Source organism: Xyrauchen texanus, chromosome 9, assembly GCF_025860055.1.
Source record: "Xyrauchen texanus isolate HMW12.3.18 chromosome 9, RBS_HiC_50CHRs, whole genome shotgun sequence".
Lineage (NCBI taxonomy): Eukaryota > Metazoa > Chordata > Actinopteri > Cypriniformes > Catostomidae > Xyrauchen > Xyrauchen texanus.
The window spans coordinates 5638169-5657753 of record NC_068284.1 but is presented as its reverse complement, the minus strand read 5'-3'; the positions used below and the strand labels follow the sequence as shown (position 1 = coordinate 5657753).

General features: G+C 38.5%; 1 protein-coding gene across 7 annotated transcripts in view; it reads left to right on the top strand.

The window, feature by feature from the left end:
* Nucleotides 1-19585, top strand: part of LOC127649649 (gastrula zinc finger protein XlCGF8.2DB-like) — a 90027-nt gene that overhangs the window by 59506 nt on the left and 10936 nt on the right. For 2 of the 7 annotated variants that reach the window (XM_052134889.1, XM_052134892.1), the window contains exons 1-2: nucleotides 2573-3556; nucleotides 4287-4441. Coding sequence is in view for 4 of the 7 variants with exons in the window: in XM_052134888.1 (XP_051990848.1) it covers nucleotides 5869-5947; nucleotides 6879-7810 (1011 nt within the window). In the remaining 3 variants the exon portion in view is untranslated. Of the gene's footprint in view, nucleotides 1-2572; nucleotides 3557-4015; nucleotides 4442-5703; nucleotides 5948-6878; nucleotides 8543-19585 lie in introns of those variants that run through there. The other 5 variants (XM_052134885.1, XM_052134887.1, XM_052134886.1 and 2 more) reach the window with 5 other exon arrangements.

Here is a 19585-nt window from a genome sequence, read left to right as displayed (position 1 = left end):
TAGTGATCAGGTTTCATATTTCCATTAAAGGGGTCATGACATGGGTTTTTTTATTGTATTATTATGTTCCCTTAGGTGCAATTATAGTATTAATATATTTTTTTTAAGAAAAACTTTTAAAATCTAGTGATTTATGACCTTTTCCCACCCTGTTTCTCATCCTCTGATTCAAACAGTCTGTTTTGGGGGCGTTTTCCATTTAAGACTTCAGTGTTAACGCTCACTGTTATGATTGGCTAACGTCAGTGCCTATGTATCAATTATTGACGCCTCCAGCCAGAACAATATGCAAGTAAACTACGTAAAAACACTGTGATTATTCATAATGAATGAAATTGCGCTTTAAAAAGTAGTTTAAAGTTTAAAATAGATTACTTACAGTTTGCGTCGTCGTTGTTCCCAGAATAGTCGGCACGGACTTATCTTTGAGCAACAGTTTTCTGGCAAAGCCAGCATCATATTGAGATTTGTTCTCAAAACAGTCATCCTTAAAATGTACAGAACAAACGCTTAAGTTAACACTGCCGTGACTGGGACGTCCGCAAAAAATAAACTGCATCCATTTTTCCCTGACGTCTGGATCTTTCGGCAGCTTATTCAGAGGTTTTGTTTGACCACAGCCAGGAACAGCACATCTGTGTGGCATCGTAATTTTCCTGTGCACAAGTAGTCTCTGTCAGAGCTCGCTGTCCATCGACTGAACACTTGTGAGGCGCACGGCGAAAAGGAATGAGCGTAGTTGTCTTGCGCTTAAAGCGTAGTTATCTTGTGCTGGAGGCGGTCATATGCAAACGCTGGTACGTCACTTCTAACCGTCATGTCACTTCTAACCATGAATCCAGAACGAGCTGTATTTTGAGCTTGATTAAATAAATGATTCGTTTAGAATGGGGAGGACGTCTTAAAATATTAAACTTGCAGGACATTTTAATGATACAAAGACCTCTTATATACCAAAAGATCAAGGCAAATTTGGTTTCTCATGTCATGACCCCTTTAAATCCTTCCCAAATGCTTAGACTTGACTGGCGTTTGAACAGATGGAGGAATTCAAGAAACATAGCATAATCTGGGTCTTCATCCAGATAAAAAAAATAGATTTAGTATTTTAAATTGACATACATTTTGTTTGTGTTATTGATATATGGGGGGGGGTTGGTGTTGCGTTGGGCCGGTGGTGGGCCGGTGCGGTAAGAATTTTCCCGGTGGATTTTAGTGCCCCACTCCGCCCCTGACTACCTAGACCATTTATCCTTCAACTGGGCCAGCAAAGTCCATGTCTACTCACTGCCAAGGGGTCTGAGGCTAGTCCCACAGGTTTAATGTGGCCAACTGAGGTTCATTTCTCACTTTCTGGCAAGAGTGGCATGATTTTGCTTTAATGTCCTCCTGCAGACCTGGCCACCAAAAATAACTGCTATTTCCTCATTCGGACTATACCACAATGGCCAGCATGGAGCTACTATAGAATCATCTTCCTCAAAGATGGTGGAATGATGGCCCTTCATCCCTAGAGAAGACACCCTGAATGGAATGACAGTTAATTTGGCCTGGACAGGTAGGGTTTCAGGTTGGTTGTATCTTTAGGAGCATGCCCATTTTTAACCATTTCCAAGACTTTGGACAGAATTTGATAATTTCTTGTGCACCTTCGCACCCGTGTTGAAGTCATGGGAGCCATCGACACTTTTTCAAATTAGAAGATATCCTTTTGCTTGCTCTTTAGACATGTGACTGGTAAGGGTAGTCTTGATAGACCATCTGCGTTGCCGTACAACTCTGACTTCCGATGTATTCATATGTGTGTGCCGATAACAGCAGAGCCCATCTTTGCATTCGGCTCTCTGCCATAGAGGGAACACCTGTGTATGGTCCGAAGATGGTAGTTAATGTCCGGCGATCAGTTAGCAGTATGAACCACCTAGGTATTGATGACATTTCTGAATACTGAAAATTATTCCCAAATCCTCTCGCTCGATCTGCGTGTATTTGCTCTCTGCCTTGGTCAGTGTGCGTGAAGCGAACACAATTGGCCTCTCTTCTCCATAATGTCAACGTAAGGTGACACATCACAAGCTAACTGCAGGGGGAGCTTAGGATCACAATGCGTTAACAATCCCGACTTCACAAGAGCTTTCTTGGCTTCCTGAAAAGCGGTTTCGTATTGCTGTGTCCATTCCCATGGCTTATCATTACACAGGAGATCATGCAGTAGTTTTAGAAGTGTGGCTAAGCCATTGTTGAATCGGCCATAGTAGCGCAGGGCTTGACATTAATGCTTAGCCGCATGTCTGGGACAAGTGGATTTTTAAAGGGGTAAGTGAAAGAGAATTTTACTTGCCCGACAGGACAAGCAGACTGAATAAAATGTCTATAAAAAAAAAAAACCAACCTGCTATATTTATGATAGGCAAGGCCTGTGTCACTTATTACAAAGTTCATATTCTTATTCTGTTGCTGAAAATAATTGAATAAGACACTAGTGATGTAGTAAAAGCTGTTATATGTGTGTTTGCTGAACATACAATAAATAGTTTGTAGTTTTGTTTACTTGAATGCTTGATAGCCTACTGCTGTTAAACACTTTTGAAGCTTTGTTAATTTTCTTATTTTGTTCTATTATTTTTAATCTATTTCTATTCAATGCTGTTTTTTATTGTTATTTTATTACTGACTGTTTACTAGTCTTAAATAATTACTTAAGAACTTGAAACAATTCTTCCCTAATTAACATAATAGTTAGTGTTTTTATTAGTTGTGGTTTTGAAGCTGGTATTGAGGATCATCAAATTTCACTACCGACTGCTGAAATGTTGGTATTGTGATAATGTATAGCCTATATTGTACATGGTAGATATTGATGCAATAGCATGATGAAAAAGTAGATATAATTCAATAGAAATATGATCTTCCCTGCTGTTAATGGTGGCGATGGAGGCTTTTGTTTATTTGACTACCATACGTGACGTAAAATAATTACCATATGACAATAGCCTCCTCCCTACCCAGTGCAGTTTCCATTTCTGTCGTAGAGAATTGAGTTGATTGTATAGGTACACTATTAGGTTGAGCATCGATCTAAATTTCAGGAAACACACAGCAGAAACGTTGACATGTTACTTGAGCATGTAACTTAAATGTACTGCGGACAAGTAACTTTTTTACTTAGACAAGTGAATGACCAATTTACTTGTCCAGAGGAGAAGCACATGACAATGCTTAATGTCAGCCTTGATTGGAGCTGGCTGGTGTCCTGAGGTGCTGAAGCCTCTATTATGGCTTTTACTTTAGAAGATTCTTTGTGAAGTCCCTGAGCATCAATTACATGTCTTAGCTACTCACATTTATCTTTTAGAACTTTCACTGGAGCGTTGTGTCTAGATTACTCAGGTGCTCAATTTCTGTCTCTCCTATTACCAAGATATCATCTAAGTAGCACGGAACCCCAGACAGGCCACTTAACACCTTGTCCATAGCTCTCTGGAACAGTGAAGGTGCTGAAGTGATACAAAAAGGAAGACGCTGGTGTCTGAACAGTCCTTTGTCATTGACACCGGTAAGTAACTCATCCACTTTCATTTGCAGGTAGGCTTGACTCCATACAATGCAAGTTAATGGTGATCATGCCTTTGATGCTCCAAATGGGATATAAAGTCAGCATAAACATAATCCATAAGACTCCAGCTGTAGTCAATGTCTTCTGAAGCAGTCCAGTTTGTTTTGGGTGAGAACAGACCAAAATATAACTCCCTTTTTACGTTACACCTTGCCATTGCAGTCTCTTGGCACGGTCATGGTTTCATGCTCTATTACACTTCCTAATGCTTGACGCAGACTAGATGGCTCTATAGGAAGTGTAATTGAACTTAAAATCATGATCACCATGGAGACTGCTGTCAAGATGTACACTGAAAATGGAGTTACAGTTTTGTCTTTTCTCACCCAAAACCAACTGGATCACTTCAGAATACATTGATTAAAACACTGGAGTCTGATGGATTATGTTTATGCTGACTTTACGTATCCCATTTTTGGAGTTCCAAAGGCCTGATCACCATTCACTTGCATAGTATGGTTCTACAGATCTGAGATATTCTTCGAAAGATCTTTGTTTGTGTTCTGCTGAAGAAATTAATTTACATTTGTGATGGCACGAGGGTGAGTAAATTATGAATTTTCATTTTTGGGTGCACTATCCCTTTATATAAGGTATTTTATATGTCTTATAACTGTCTCAACCCTGATTTTTTTTTTTTCATGGGTGTAATACTCATCCCTGCCTCCAGAGGGTGAAGTAGTTCTCAGAGTTGTGCTTAAAGTTTAACTAGAAGAAGAGTGAAGGAGCTGCACAAGCAAATATTGTTGTATCCTCCTGTTGATTTTGCCAATTCAGCTTCCTCTAAACTCCTGGTTGAGGAAAGATCTTTTGTTCAACACTTATGTAAGTGGATGGTTTAAATATGTTTAAGTACTTGTTATTGTTTAGTGTTTGTTTCTCTAGTTCTTGTGAGGAAATATGCTGGGGAATGGAAATGTTTGTTTGGGTGCAGGATTGTTTGAAACAGCTTTTGATGTATGTTAAAGACCTTTATGTTTAATATTAATATTCAAATAATATTCGTGTTTGAGTACATGCAGACATTTTTATTTTATTTTACATATTGAATATATGGAACAATAGAAGGCCTTGTGGCTAAGAAAATATTTTAATTATTGTATGGAAATTGGGAGATTTAACCTAGACTATATTTGAATGTAAAACCAGAATGGACCAGTTTTGTTAATTTTATTCATCAGAATTTTCTACTCAACTCTCATTTAAGTGGGGCACATACACTGATTGGTTAGCACAGTAAGAGAGAAAAAGCAGAAAGGAATCGGGTTCAGAATAAGAAGAAATATAATATCTCTGCTTGTAAATGTTTCACTAAGTTATGCCAAAAAAATCAGCAATAAATTCATGCCTTTGATATTTAAAAATAACATAATAAAAAGAGATTGGAGTTTACAAGTCTTAGGAGATTTGGAAATATTTTTAATAATTCAAAATCTTTTATTTTCAGATTAACATTTATTTCACCATCTTATTTCAACACAACCTGCTGTATATGAACTGGTTAGATGTGATGTGATATATATATATATATATAGCCTAATTAATATTATTCATAACAATCAATTGACATAAATGACATGAATTTATTATGAGCAATCTATTTTTGTCTTTTGAGCTGCAGTTGTTTTATTATTTTTGCTGACATTATCCAACCCAATAGCCTCTGACGTTAGCAGTTTGTGGTTCGAAGCTGGTTTTGGCTCTAGGTTGAATTGGGGCATAAGACAATGATTGGGTGGATACACCAGTGTTATTCTTTTTATCATCTCCTCCTTGAATCTATTTAAATCCTGCCATCATTTGTCAGCAAGCTTTCATATTTTACACACTACTCTGCATGAATCCTCTTTAAACAAGCTATTTTTTGTGCTTATATTTTGAGCTATGAGCTATATAACTGGACTATTTTTGAACTCCAAATTCAGATGCTTGATTGTATTGTAATCTTCAATATGTCCATTTTGTATTTTTTTTTTTGTTTAATATCTGCATTCATCCTTTGGTTGCAAATGATCATTATTTAAATAATGGTATTTCCTACAGCAAAGGGATATTGTATAAATTAAGGAATCTGGTCCTTTTTTCAGATCTGCTCCACCACAACACACAGAGATTGTGATTCACCTCTTCAGTGAAACCACTTCTACAACAATTAACCAATAAATGCTGTTATTATTTCCATCACCCTACATGTGAAAAAGGAGAAAAACCTTGAAGTGTAACCACTGAACTACTGGCATACTATTTCAAAAATGAAGTTTGTTAAAGAGGAGACTGAAGTCATGAATGATCCAGTGACACACCAAATAAAACATACAGAGGAACAAAGAGGTTGGTGACAATTCTTAAAGAGCACCTATTATGATTTTCAAATATTACTTTTCATGTAGTGTGTTATATAGCTGTTTTTGATTGTTAAAAATAGTCTGCAAAGTTTCAAAAATCAAACTGAGTTATTGACTCCCAAAAGTCAATACTGATTCCCCAACTGAATCTGATCAACTGAAACAAGTCGTTAGTAATTCCAGACTTACTTACATTTACATTTATTCATTTAGCTGACGCTTTTATTCAAAGCGACTTACAATTGTTATATATGTCAGAGGTCGCACGCCTCTGGAGCAACTAGGGGTTAAGTGTCTTGCTCAGGGACACAGTGGTGTCTCACAGTGGATTCGAACCCGGGTCTCTCACACCAATGGCATGTGCCATTGCGCCATGACCACCCCGTTACTTCCTGTATTGACCCGCCTCTGGTCTTCACTGGCTGCTCGCGAACAGCTTTGACCCGCCCTCAAACACTAGTCTACATCTGACCAATCAGAGCAGAGTAGGCTCTCTGAAAGGAGGAGTTTAGAATGAATGGATCATTGAACGAGTCGTTTTTGACACTGGGGGGAAAAAGGTACTGCTGCAATTTAAATTATGAGCAAATTAAAGTGTTTTCTGACCTTAGATGCATGGAAATCTATTGTATGAGATTTTAAAACTAAATTAGGCATGTTTAAAAACCATAATAGTTGCTCTTTAAATATTCATAATGTTGAGGTACATTAAGGTCACAAAGCTACTGACCGTTCACTACATTTTATTTTAGAAAATCAAAGAAACTGTAAAGTTATAGTTAAATAATACCAGCATCTACATTAAGCTTCAACATAAAGATCGCATAAAAGTAGAAACTTGGCCTTTGCTGCTACTGCCATTAAATAGGGATTCAGTTGTATTTCTCTCATCTCTCAATTTACTTTGTTCATTTTAGACATGATAAAAGTAAAAGAAGAAAGTCAAGAACTGAATGACGTGGAGGAGAAACATCATCAGCATCATACGTTTGATCATTTCATGACTGGAGAAGAATCTTTTAGTGGCTCAAAGACTGAAATTGATTTCGCACAGAAAATACCTCGGAGAGCAAGAGCCAAAAAATCTTTCACTTGCCATCAGTGTGGAAAGAGTTTCACACGAAAAGGAGATTTCAACTGTCACATGAGAATTCACACGGGAGAGAAGCCTTTCACCTGCAATCAGTGTGAAAAGAGTTTCTCACGCAAAAGAAACCTTAACACTCACTTAAAACTTCACACGGGAGAGAAGCCTTTCTTGTGCTTTCAATGTGGAAAAAGTTTTGCATGTAAAACAACCCTTAAGTGTCACATGAGAATTCACACTGGAGAGAAACCTTACTCCTGCTCTCAGTGTGGAAAGAGTTTCATAGAGAAAGGACATCTTCTGCGTCATGTAAGAATTCACACTGGAGAGAAGCCTTACGCCTGTTCTCAGTGTGGAAAGAGTTTCGTAGAGAAAGGACATCTTCTGCATCACATGAGAATTCACACTGGAGAGAAACCTTTCACATGTCTTCAGTGTGGAAAGAGTTTCAAACAAAAAGGCCATCTCACAGTTCATCTGCGCTATCACTCTGGATTAAGACCATTTAAGTGTGATCAGTGTGGTAAGACGTATACGTGGGCATCACATCTAAGGGCACATGTGTCAACTCATGCAAATGTGAAGCCTTACGTGTGTTCTTTTTGTGGAAAGAGTTTCTCTTACTCGGGACACCTGAAATCACATGAGAGCGTGCATACTGGAGAGAAGCCATTTCACTGCACTTCCTGTGAGAAGAGTTTCACCCAATTACGTAATTTAAAGACCCATCTAAATAAGCATTTTCCAAAATTGTCATTGTGAGCAGTTCATTTCATAGTCAACACTGTATTTGAAGTTGCACAGCTTCATTTTACTAGATCTGATGTAGTTTGAAAGTCATAGAATAAAAAAAGAAAAGAAGTATTTAGGAACAGAAGTAGGCCTATGCATCTAACTAAATTTAGTGAGATTTAAAGGTGGAGTATGTAACTTTTTTATAATGTCAAAAGATATTCTACTATCCCAGTCTATTGTTCATTGACAAATATAAGTAAAGTGTCAACACTGAGCCTCCCAGGCTCTATCAAAACATTAATGTTTTGATAGTGTTAATGGCCCGCTCAGCCCAACACATCCATTTCTAGCTCAACCAATAGCGTGTGTTTGGGGCATGGATACCTGTAGTTATGTTAGTGTTCCAAAAAAACAAACTGAAGCTTTTCTCCTAGTTTTGTGTATTTATTTTTTATTTAAAACATCTTTGTACACCGAAATAATGTTTTTTTATATATATATATATATATATATATTTTGGGATAGTTCTATGAGTGCCGTCTATTATTTTGAATGGTGTGGAAAAGTAACATAAATAAATAAATGGATGGCTGCTGCAATCAACCACAATCAGTGGCCATTAATTTGGTCTCCGTGCACTTGTCAATGTGCATGATATGAGATATTTGTGTTGGCACTCCTGGAAGTGTCATGTTTGCAGCATCGTATCTACATGGTGTTAAGATGAATCCATAAACGCGTACAATAAATTGGCTTTCAATGATGTATACCTTGTCATGATTAACACAGGCTAATGAATGGTAAATTATGTTTTAGTTAATGCCAGTTTCTCTACAAAAAGTGTTTCCAAACCAGTTTTTCTCAACAGTTAAAGTATTGACATAATATTTTTCCATTTAACTCTAGAGAATAAACTATGTCAACACTTGTGAAATTTTAGCGATAATTTTCGTTTCCATCAGCTTAATTTTGATGCGCTAAAACTTTTCCACAAAAAATCCTTGAATGGAAAAATGGTTAGTATGAAAAGAAAAGGACAAAACAATGTATCAGTTTCTTTTATTGCATATTACTTCAAGTGATTTAACGTAAAGTGTTTTAAAGTGAATGAACACAAGGAATGATGTTTAATCATATTTAACTGTAACAATATGATGAAATAGTGCAAAACAGGTACAAAAAGAGCACTCTGTCAGCTTCTATAGAACAATGCAATTCACATATATTTTACACTGCAACTGGGGTATCAGAAGGTACACATTTTACAAGTTTTTAGCTAAGAACATGAGTCTATCAACTGTTTCTGGTTTAAGAGATGCTCTGTGGCATGACATTATGTTCCAACTGGCACTGAAAACTCTCTCCGATGGGAAACTAGTTGCTGGAACACATAGTACTTATAGGCTAGTTTTGCAAATATTGGGACATTTTCCTCATTGATTCTCCATCAAGTGGATTTGTGTCACTGTAAGCATTTGCAGATGGCATATAGCTTTCTTCCTCAATGGCCCCCCATTGGGACAAAGCTCTACAAGAATAGGAGGATGCTTCCTCTTTAAAGAAGCTCCCCACTGACTTATTTTTACTGGCTGGTGGCTAGGTAGTGCAGTTTCTGCACTTGCTGTTAGATTGGACATCACAGTGTCATGCTCAAAGTAAGTGTTAGCAAGTAGTAGAGGTCGACCGATATTGGTTTTTTCAGGCCGATGCCGATCTTTTGAAATCCGGGTCGGCTGATGGCCGATTAATGCTGCCGATTTATTTTGGCCGATATGTGCTTGTTTTTAACCTCTTATTTGAATCTTTTAATTGAAAGATAAAATGTAACACAAATAATTACTTAAGATGGACAACATTTCTCAACAAATACATTTATTGAACACTTGACCAATCTGCACTTGTACACTTAAAATTAAAAATGTATAATGTAAAAACATATTGTATAAATAATGTATAACAAATATATTAAATAAACAAAACAGGTGTTACGAACTGCTCCGAGACTCAAAGGTTGAGATCCAAATGCAGCTTTAATTAAGGGGCAATCCAGACACGTAATCCAATATTCAGAGCATCCAAGAGAAGCACAGGCATAACTAGGGATGGGAATCGTTAAGGGTTTAATGGTATTACTATCTTACCGATACTGCTTATCGATCCGGTACTTTAACGGTATTCTTAACGGTTCTTTTTGTTTATATATATATATATATATATTATATATATATACACAAATATAAACGTTATATAGGCACAGTGATTTAATTTCAGGAAGGTCTAACGTTACTGTTCAGGTGTGGTCTAAAAAGAAATCTAATAAAGTAATCAATTGTAAAATAACACTGCATAGTTTATCATAGATAGATTAATGCAGAAGTTATTCATTCAAGAGCTGTAAGTGATTTTCTCTTTGCTTTTTGTTGTTTGATTCGCAGTAATGGCTCAATCGTCATATGTTTAATAGACAGCTTCCCCTTTAAGACCGAGTTCAGATCTAATAGGCTCCTGATGCAGCATATTTTCTCCCCAACTATTTCCATAACTACGTCCATTTAAGACATAAACTGTGTTTAAGTGAATCTCCAAGCCGGTCGTTTTGACATATTTTTGTGTATAGTTGATCGTTTAGACGCAGGAAACCCAAAGTAGCCTATACTTTGCTTGTCTCTTTGCGGTGTGTTTCGGAGCACGCGCCGCCTTGGGAACAGTATCTCTTGCGCTCTTTTTATTATTAAACGCGTCCCGCAATTTAGCAACAGTAGCTAGACTGCATTTTAGAACAATCACCGATCGTGCTGATTCTGATGTTAAGTTTGAGTTTTAGGGAGAAATGTCAGTGCACCGCTGTGAAGGGAAGGAAGTTGTGCTAGACAGAATGCGGCTTATGTATAAATATTCTATTTATAATCTTTGGAAGACGAAATCTAAAATAAAATCAGACTAATAATCACAGATCTAAACCAGGCTATGTTTGAATGTTTAGTTCTGTCACTCATTAAGCTGGGCTCGTGTTGTGCTCGCTGTGGCACCGCGTGAGTGAGTTCTCTCTCTCTCTCTCTCTCTGACTGCGAATAGCTAAATTGCATCACAGACAAAGGGTTTCATATTATTATACATAGAAATGGCTGGCGAGATAAAATAACTTTCTCTTTATAGCAATAAAGAATGTATTTTCTTAATTTCTCCAGTACCGAAAGTAGAACCGATAACGTCCGAGCTTACCAAAGCCAGTCCTTCAATAGCCTATACTGCGTTGGTATATTTTTATTACTTATTTATCTGCATTGAGTGACAACCCTCTCAAATATAAGACACACAAACAGAACAAATAAAAGTCTCAGATTCACTCTCTGTAATTGCAAAATTCTTGCTTACTTATTGTGACATGATAGCAACCCTTCTGCTGTGATAATGCAAATTCAACTACGCTATCAATATCCAAAGTAGCCGAACGTCATGTCGCGTTTGTCACGTTTTTTCTTGAAGTTGGCAGTAACATATCAAAAGTTTTTAATTAAATCCAAAGAAGTTATACAAATTTAACCCTTACTGTTTTCTCCAAGGAACTTAGCTCCTTCCTTAGGCACTGGATGAGGTCTGCTCACTCTGCTGGAAAATGACTCTAGGGGCAGTGTGCGTCGAACACGTGTTCCACAACAACACTAGGCTGCCCACAGATGCGCCTGCCTAATAATCGGCTTGATATGCCTGCCTAATAATCGGCTTGATATACGTGGATATTGGCCAATGCCGATTATGTAAAACATGCAAAAAATCGGCCGATTAATCGGTCGACCTTTAGCAAGTAGGGACACTTAACTCATCAACCGCTTGGGATTTCACCTCCTCAATTGTGTGGTACTCAATATAAGTGGTTTTAAACCTTGGATCAGTTAGGGAGTACATGTGCAACAGCCTGTTGGTCTCAGGATCAAAATATTTGTCATTGAGGTACTCTAAAATGTCAGTATCTTCGTCTTAAGGTGCAAGGATGTTTGTGTTTAACAGAGAAAGAACTGGTTTGATATAGGAAACTGTCACATATTCCTCACCTGAAAGTGCATAGGTGAAATCTAGAATCTAGAGCTTTGTGAACAGACTCCAGCACCTCGAGGTCATACCAGGTAGGAACCAAATGTCTTGCCTTTTTGTCAGAAGCATGGACTTTGCTTATGGCTGGTTCTTGCTCTTGGACTTGAACAGCCATTTGTTCTCTGGATCCCCACCTGGTAGGTGACTCTGTAATAAGCTGGTAACTTGGTAGACTGAGGTCCTTCTGGACATTGGCAAGTTCTCTTCTCCAGCTGTGTGAGCTGGCCACAACTATTTTACTATTTCTCACATACGGCAGAAGAAGAGGCAGAGGCAAGCGATGGCCCACGGAGTTGTCATGCATTCCTCGTATGGCACAGGATGCTGCTTGAGGTGGTGAAAGGAACTGGTTGTACTACCAAACTATGTGTCTATCTTCTTGCACAGCTTGCAAAAGACGTCTGGAAGGAGAGAAAGCGGTAAGGGTGCTTGCACCTGAACTAGATCATTTAACACTTGTCTCTTATTCCAGTGAACATGAGGAGAGTGGCATATAAGCAGCCACGCCACCAGCAGAGAGAGGAGTCTGGCACAAGGAAGGCCATGGTGTTACAGAAGCTGTTGCATTTGAATCCATTGTGTTTTTAAAGCTGATGTGTTTAAGTGGCCACGTGCCTGTGAAGCCGATGAGTTTGTGAAGTTGTAAAGCACTGAATTGGCCGATTAAATGTCATACCTGAGCCTGAAAAAACCTGCTTCCCTGTTAGGCGGTGGGCCGAGTCTGTCTATCTCGTTTAGTTTTTGATTTGATAGTTACCCAGCAGCTGTCTGGCTCATTTTTTTATTTGTCTGTATGAATAATTCACAAAAAGATTACCGATTGTTTCCAACGCCAATAGTTGCACATTAAAGTATAAAAATAGATTTAATTTTGCTAGCTGATCACAAACGTTGGCCGGAGTGAGATCCAATCAACGCTTGTGTTGTTACCTTGTTGAATTGATTTGGCCAATCACGTTATTCGTTGAACCGGCGTCGCGTGACTCGTGTCAGTCTGAAGCCAAATTAGTCTACAACCCAACCTGGAGAGACCGGTGTGTCTCGGCAAGACAACGTCAAAGGTAAGATTTGTTTTACAATGATTATACACCCCTATATCTTAATGCTTTTCATATAAGTTGTATTTAAGACTGCAAGCTATACTTCGTAGTGAATATATGCGTTGTCGTTGATGAGAACAGTAGCCACGAAAGAATGTTGGTAGTGGAGCAGTAAAGCTAGGTCTAACGGTATGTTGCTTAGGCTAATCCAAATCATTCGGTACATACACAATGAACTAAGCAAAGAGTATTCAAATACGGGATAATTACGGGTAAATATTTAAACGGGAAGACAGTAGGAAATAATTTGACAGGTATGTCCAGGTTGGATTGGTTTATAGCAAGCTACCTAGGCTACAAGTAAGCTAGAATAATTATCAGCTAAAAAGAGTGCAAAGCAAAACAAACATACAACTTTATAGTGGTAGTCATGGAGTTATATAAGCCATTTATGGTTGATTGTCACAGTTTATACAATGAGGCAATGGTTGGGCTTCACCTACATAACAGAACAGGTATAAGATGGAATATGGTGGAAAAATATTTTATTTAAAGATGCTGTTTTTGAGCTATTTAACAAAATTATTTGTGGTCAGAACTGCAGTAGTCTTGTCAAGCTCGTTTAAGATGGTTAGCATCTTAATACAAATGTCAAGATGAAAAATGTGATTTAAAATTATCTAGTAATGTGTGCTTTCTGTGTTTATTTATCTGAATATAATTCAGTTGTTTATCTAACACACAGACACGGACAGGACAACGTCATATCTCTCCACACCCAAATGACTACAGAGGTGATCGTTGACAATCATCACATCAACAGCACCATGAATGGAGCAGGTCAAGATCACAGAGTTGCTTAGTATCCACATCACAGATGACCCATCTTGATCTATCGACACCACCAACAGAACCTGGCCAAGAAAGTCCAAAAACCTCTGCACTTCCTCCCACAGTTGAGGAAGGCTCATCTCCCACAAATCCATCCTCTTAACTTTCTATAGGGGAATCATAGAGAGCCTCTTCCTTCCACCCCCACCCTCCAATAACCTAAGGGCAGCTGATTGACTCTTGCACAAATACACTGGTAGTTTACACTACGATGCTGCTACATTGGTTTATTTTTTTTATTTTTAAATTTGCTATGAACATTTGACCCCACTTACACACATATTGCACTGCCTTTTGCTACTTGTGATGTCATCCACTTGCACTGAAATACTATATTAATTAGGGATGAGTCACGATTTTCGAATATTCGATTAGTTGATTTTATTATAGAATATTGAATAGGATGTGCGGGATGATTGTCTTTAAAAAATCCCCATGTTTTAGTTGTGGTTAAGTTGCAATCCTAAATTCACATAATATTTTTATACATTTTATAAATATATTTTTAATATTTGTTGTTTTTGTTTCTATGTTTGAGCTTATATATCTCAATATTAATAATAGTCTGGTTAATTTTGAGTCTTGAAATTTAAACTCTCAAGGGTTGGCTTTCTAAATATATGTTGGTTATGTGTATATTCAGAATGACTTCTGAGCAGCAACCTTTTTATTTTGGGGATGTCATGAATGCATCACTTGCCAAAATTGGGGCTGACTAGCAAGGGGTTAAACGTATATAAATGAAACGTTTTATATAAAAATTATACATTTGAAACAAACCTTCACTGTTGTTAGCTGCATTTTCTATCTTCTTACGTGCTCTTCTTATGTGTTCTTTGTTGGTGAAGAGCATGTAGCATTTTCTGTGAAATCCAACATTAGCCGGCACATCTTGGACGTCTTCGGAATTTAAGTTAAATGCCAATACGGCTTTTTCAGCTACTGTACTCTCTGTGGTTTGCAGGTTCACCCATAAATTTGTACATTGAACAATCTTTGCCCAACTTGTCTGGGAAAGGGGGGTTACAGGGCTTTTTACATTTGAGGCTAAATGGATAAAACACCTCAATTTTACCTCAGTATTACTGAACTACAGAACTAAATTTACATTTTTAATGATTTACAACAAAATTGTAATTTCAAGAACGCAGCTTCCTGGTCATCTGTGTTCATTATTTACATTGGTTGTCAAGGAAACAGGAGGTTTTCTAACATTATGATTAGTACTCCTGCTTATTTGCCGGTTTAAAAAAGTAAGAGTTTGTAAGGACATTTTACGATTTTATTACGTGACCTCAGCAAAAAAAGACTTACACAGCTGTGAGGTAAGTATTAAATTCATAATTCATAATTTCGAGGTCCGGCCCACCGCCTATGTGTTCTCCTTCCCTTCTGTTGAGAAATCTTGTTACACTGGTGCCGAAACCCGGGAGTCAAGATCAAAGACGGTACGCCTCATGGAGTCCTCACCATTGGCTGAGGTCCTCAAGTCCCTCTCTGGCTTACACCACTCCCACCAGCAGGCTTTGCATGAGCTCCAACAGGACCAGGATCGTAGGTTGCACAAGATCCTCAGAGTTTAGCCAGAGGACCGGCAGGTGATCCAAAGCCTCCTAAGTCAGGGAAAGCCCTGGCTGCGACAGAAGCCCCATGCCCCCGCCCATGCTCATGAAGATTGGGGGCAGAGGATGACCCAGAAGCCTTCCTGGACCTCTTTCTGCTGAGATCTGGGGTTGGCTGCAAGTTCATTGGGTGGCCCGGCTCTTTCCTTTGTCCGGGGAGCCCCAAGTCACAGCCCAACAACTGTTGGCGGCTAGTCTCCTGGACTACGGTGACCTCAAGAAGTCCATTCTGCAACGGGTTTGCCGTAGTCCCAAACGGTACCGGCAGCTCCTCCGGTCCATGGAGTTAAAAAGTCTGGCGGCCGTTTGCCTTCTCCCAACATCTCCAAGATGCCTGTCGGAAATGGCTGCTGGTGGGGGACCGCGGCATAGAGGGAATTATCGACCAGGTGGCACTGGAGCAGCTGATCCGTAAATTACCGGAACGGACGGCGGAATAGGTCCAGTGTCCCCGCCCGGTGTCACTGGAAGAAGCTGTCCAATTGGCGGAGGACCATTTGACAGCGTACCCAAGGGCGGAAGAGCCCTCCACCTCTCTCTCTCTCTCTCCTCACTCTGTTTTCCCCCTGCTCTCTCCCCAGAGCCCATTCCTGCCCTTCTGAGGCAAGGAGTCCCATGCACAGGATCCGTGCTGCCAACAGCAGCTACAGTGCCCTGCCTTTCTCCCCCTCAGGTGCAAGTGTTCACCACCACTAGTGTGAGTGTAGAGCCTGGGCCGGCCTGCTAGTGTTACGGGGATCCGGAACACTTCCGGGTTCAGTGTCCTGTGATGGAGCTGGGAACTGTAGTCCAGATCCCTGATGCACCACAAGCTGCCCCCGATCAGGCCAGAGTGTACAGGATACTGGTAAGAATCAAGGGGAGTACTCACCAAGCCTTGGTGGACACGGGTTGTAACCAGACCACTATCCACCAATGCTTTGTTCAACACGAGGCTTTGGGCACAAATAAAAGTGAGGGTGAAATGTGTACATGGGTATATTAACATCTACCCTGTGGTGACCCTTGTTACCCTTGTTTCGGCCCTCTTGCAGTTGAAACATAAAACTGCTTGTTACTTGCAGAGGAACATTTTACTTGTTATTATGCACTGCTCTTCTGTGTGGATGAATCTCATGGTTTGAGGACATGATTACCTGCAGAGCAGGGTCATGATGTCCTATATTCATGCATCTATTATGTTATTTGTTTATAACAGATGTATTACTTGAGTGTTAGGGGTATAACAGTCATGACCCGGACCAGATATGGAGAAAGAAGACCAGGAGTCGAGAAGTATAATTAAAGAATCAAAAATTTACTGAAGTATAGTTTGCAGTGAAATTGGTAGAGCCAGCGGCAAAGTCTCACGAGGAGATCGAAAGCCAACTCGTACCTTACACAAAATCTTACATCAATTATACCATTTGCAAGGACGTACATTCCATTATTTTACTCCTGATTGGCTAAAAGAACATAAAGTCACAACATATAGAGAGCTATGCGGCCTATCAACATTAATCAGCGCACTTGTCGTCAGAGCCCGAGATTTACATCTGAAGTGACCTCGCAGATGATCGCGGGCGTCTTCGAGTCGGCCTGGTCTGCCTTCCTGGGTTCAAAACCTGGGTAGTATAGTATATTTTAATATTATAGTATGTTTTTATATATCATTCAATATTTTAGTATGTTTTTATATATCAAAATACTTATATGAGTTTCCAGGCCTTTGAGTGAGCCAGGAGAGAGCATATGAGGTTACTAAAAGTGTTGATACTGCAGAGAACACAAAGAATGGTATATAACCTTGAAAAACAAGTGTATTTCTTCAAAAACAAAAAGTGTTTCTGTTAATCAATAGTACACTGATGAGAATCCTTGGTGTGCTGGTATGTATCTTTTCAAAGATACTTTTAATCAGTTATATGAATGGTGTCTTGTTTTAATAAGCTAAATGTATTATAATTTTGCAGCTGGTGTTTTCTGTCAAATAACAATGTGTATGAACAAACAAGGCTGCCCATTGAGAGAATGTGCTGAAAATGCAGGAAAAAGATAAAAAGTATTTGATGGAGACATGGCTGTTTACGCAGATGTTTCTAGGAGTTGATGTACTCTGTCCATGAACTGTAACATGAGGTCAAGTTATGAGAGGCTACCAAAGATATATGTTTCTTTTTCTTTTTAATAGATAGACAGGGATCTCCCACCAATATTTAATTAACAAAGGACGTAGAACATATTGGTGGGAAAGAGACAAGGCAGTGACCTCATGCGTCAGAGACAGTGGGTAACAAGATAACAAAAAAGGTATATAACTGAGAACTTAGAAAAATGAGTCAGAACGGACAGCTGGCCGGTCTCATGTTTGTTGGTGTTCAATAAACTACAATTTTGGCATCTGGAACTCAAGACTCAAGAGTTTTCTTACAACTTAGAGAGATTCATCATGATATTCCACGACAGTAGAAGGTCAAACGCACACACGAAACACTGACGAACGACAGTTGTTTTCTGGGCACAGGAGAGCCAGAGCACACATTATCAGGTCATTTAAGCCAAAACAAGAGAGATAAAATGTTCACTCCTCAGGCAGAGGAGAGGGTGGAAATGGCATACATTTCTTCCCTAAAGAAATAATAATAGAAAAATCACACTATTCACGTATTCAGGTAGTATTGCATAGGACTTTAAACCATATAATTAATCATAGAAAAGTAAAGATCAAACACAGAATACATCTGTAACCTATGTTTAACGCATTCCCCCTGCCCCCTCCCCTGAGAGGCTCTGGAATGTTCCTGAAATCAAAAAGTTAACTCTTAACACACATATGATTCAAAGTATATTTCAGTTATGCATAAGAAAATAGAATTGATTATGTGATCATGCATATAGTTAATTCATCACTTTATTAAAGAAGTTAAGCAACAGAATATCGATATATATTGATATGAAAGGATATATATATATATATATATATATATATATATATATATATATATGTATTGATATAACTGAAGAGACAAGGGATTTTTGACCCTCACCCTTCATGAGGAAGATAAACAACACCCTTAATTATAATTGAATATGATTATTCAAGTGATTTTTCCACTACACAATACACATTAATGTTTGTATTTTACTACACATATCAATTTAAGAGGTAAAACTCCTGGAATTAATTCAATTCAAGACACAACATTTTAAAATTGCAATATACAGACTCTGTGGACAATACAAGTGAACCGTACTACACAATAGTTGGTCAATCGATATAAAAATGCAAAATGAGGATTTAATAATGATGAAACATATTTTATTGAACCTGAAAATAAAATGCAATACACATATGCAATATAACAATTAAAATAATACATTTTTTATAGATTGTTTGGCAATAAAGTTATAATAGAAAGATGGATACATGCTAAACAAACTAATATACGTTCAAATTGGCACATTATAAACAACCTGAGATGAGAATACATTCATGGAGATCTTCCTTGTACCTATAGTGGCTTTTAGATCGGTATAAACCAGCTATCTGCTAAATGGAAAAAACGGTAAGTTTATTGTAGGGCTGCCCCCGGACAGTCGACTTACCGTTAGTCGATGCAAAGAGTCTTGGTCGACCAATTTTAGATTGGTCAGTCGGTCAAAAAAAAAAAAAACTCAACAGGAGAACGATGAACTTTCCATTAAGCAGGGTTGGGGTTAAGCTTACACAATAAAGAAAGACACCTTGATTTCAAACTTTTGAACTTTATTTTTTATTTATTGTAACTAAATGTTCAAATGAGACTGGGGAAAACAATTAGTGCATTTAAAATGTGTGTTGTTCAACTATTTGAAAGAAGGCTTCACAACAGTTGATAACATCACTCTGGCAAAAAAGCTACTTCATCTGTGCATACCGGTCGGATATTACGTTGTCCGAATTGGCCGGGCAAAGACAATGGAATGTGACAACAACTTGTGCTTTTCTGTGACATGAGTTAAAAAAACAAACAAAAAGCCTGAACAGCGGCACACACCACTTATCTACAAATAGAATATATCAGTGGCACACAAACACGCATGTAGTGTGGAGGTGGGCCGGGCCGGAATGACGCACACCCAGACCCCAATCAGCCTGATGAGGTGAGTGAGGGATAAACTCCACTCCACTCCACTCA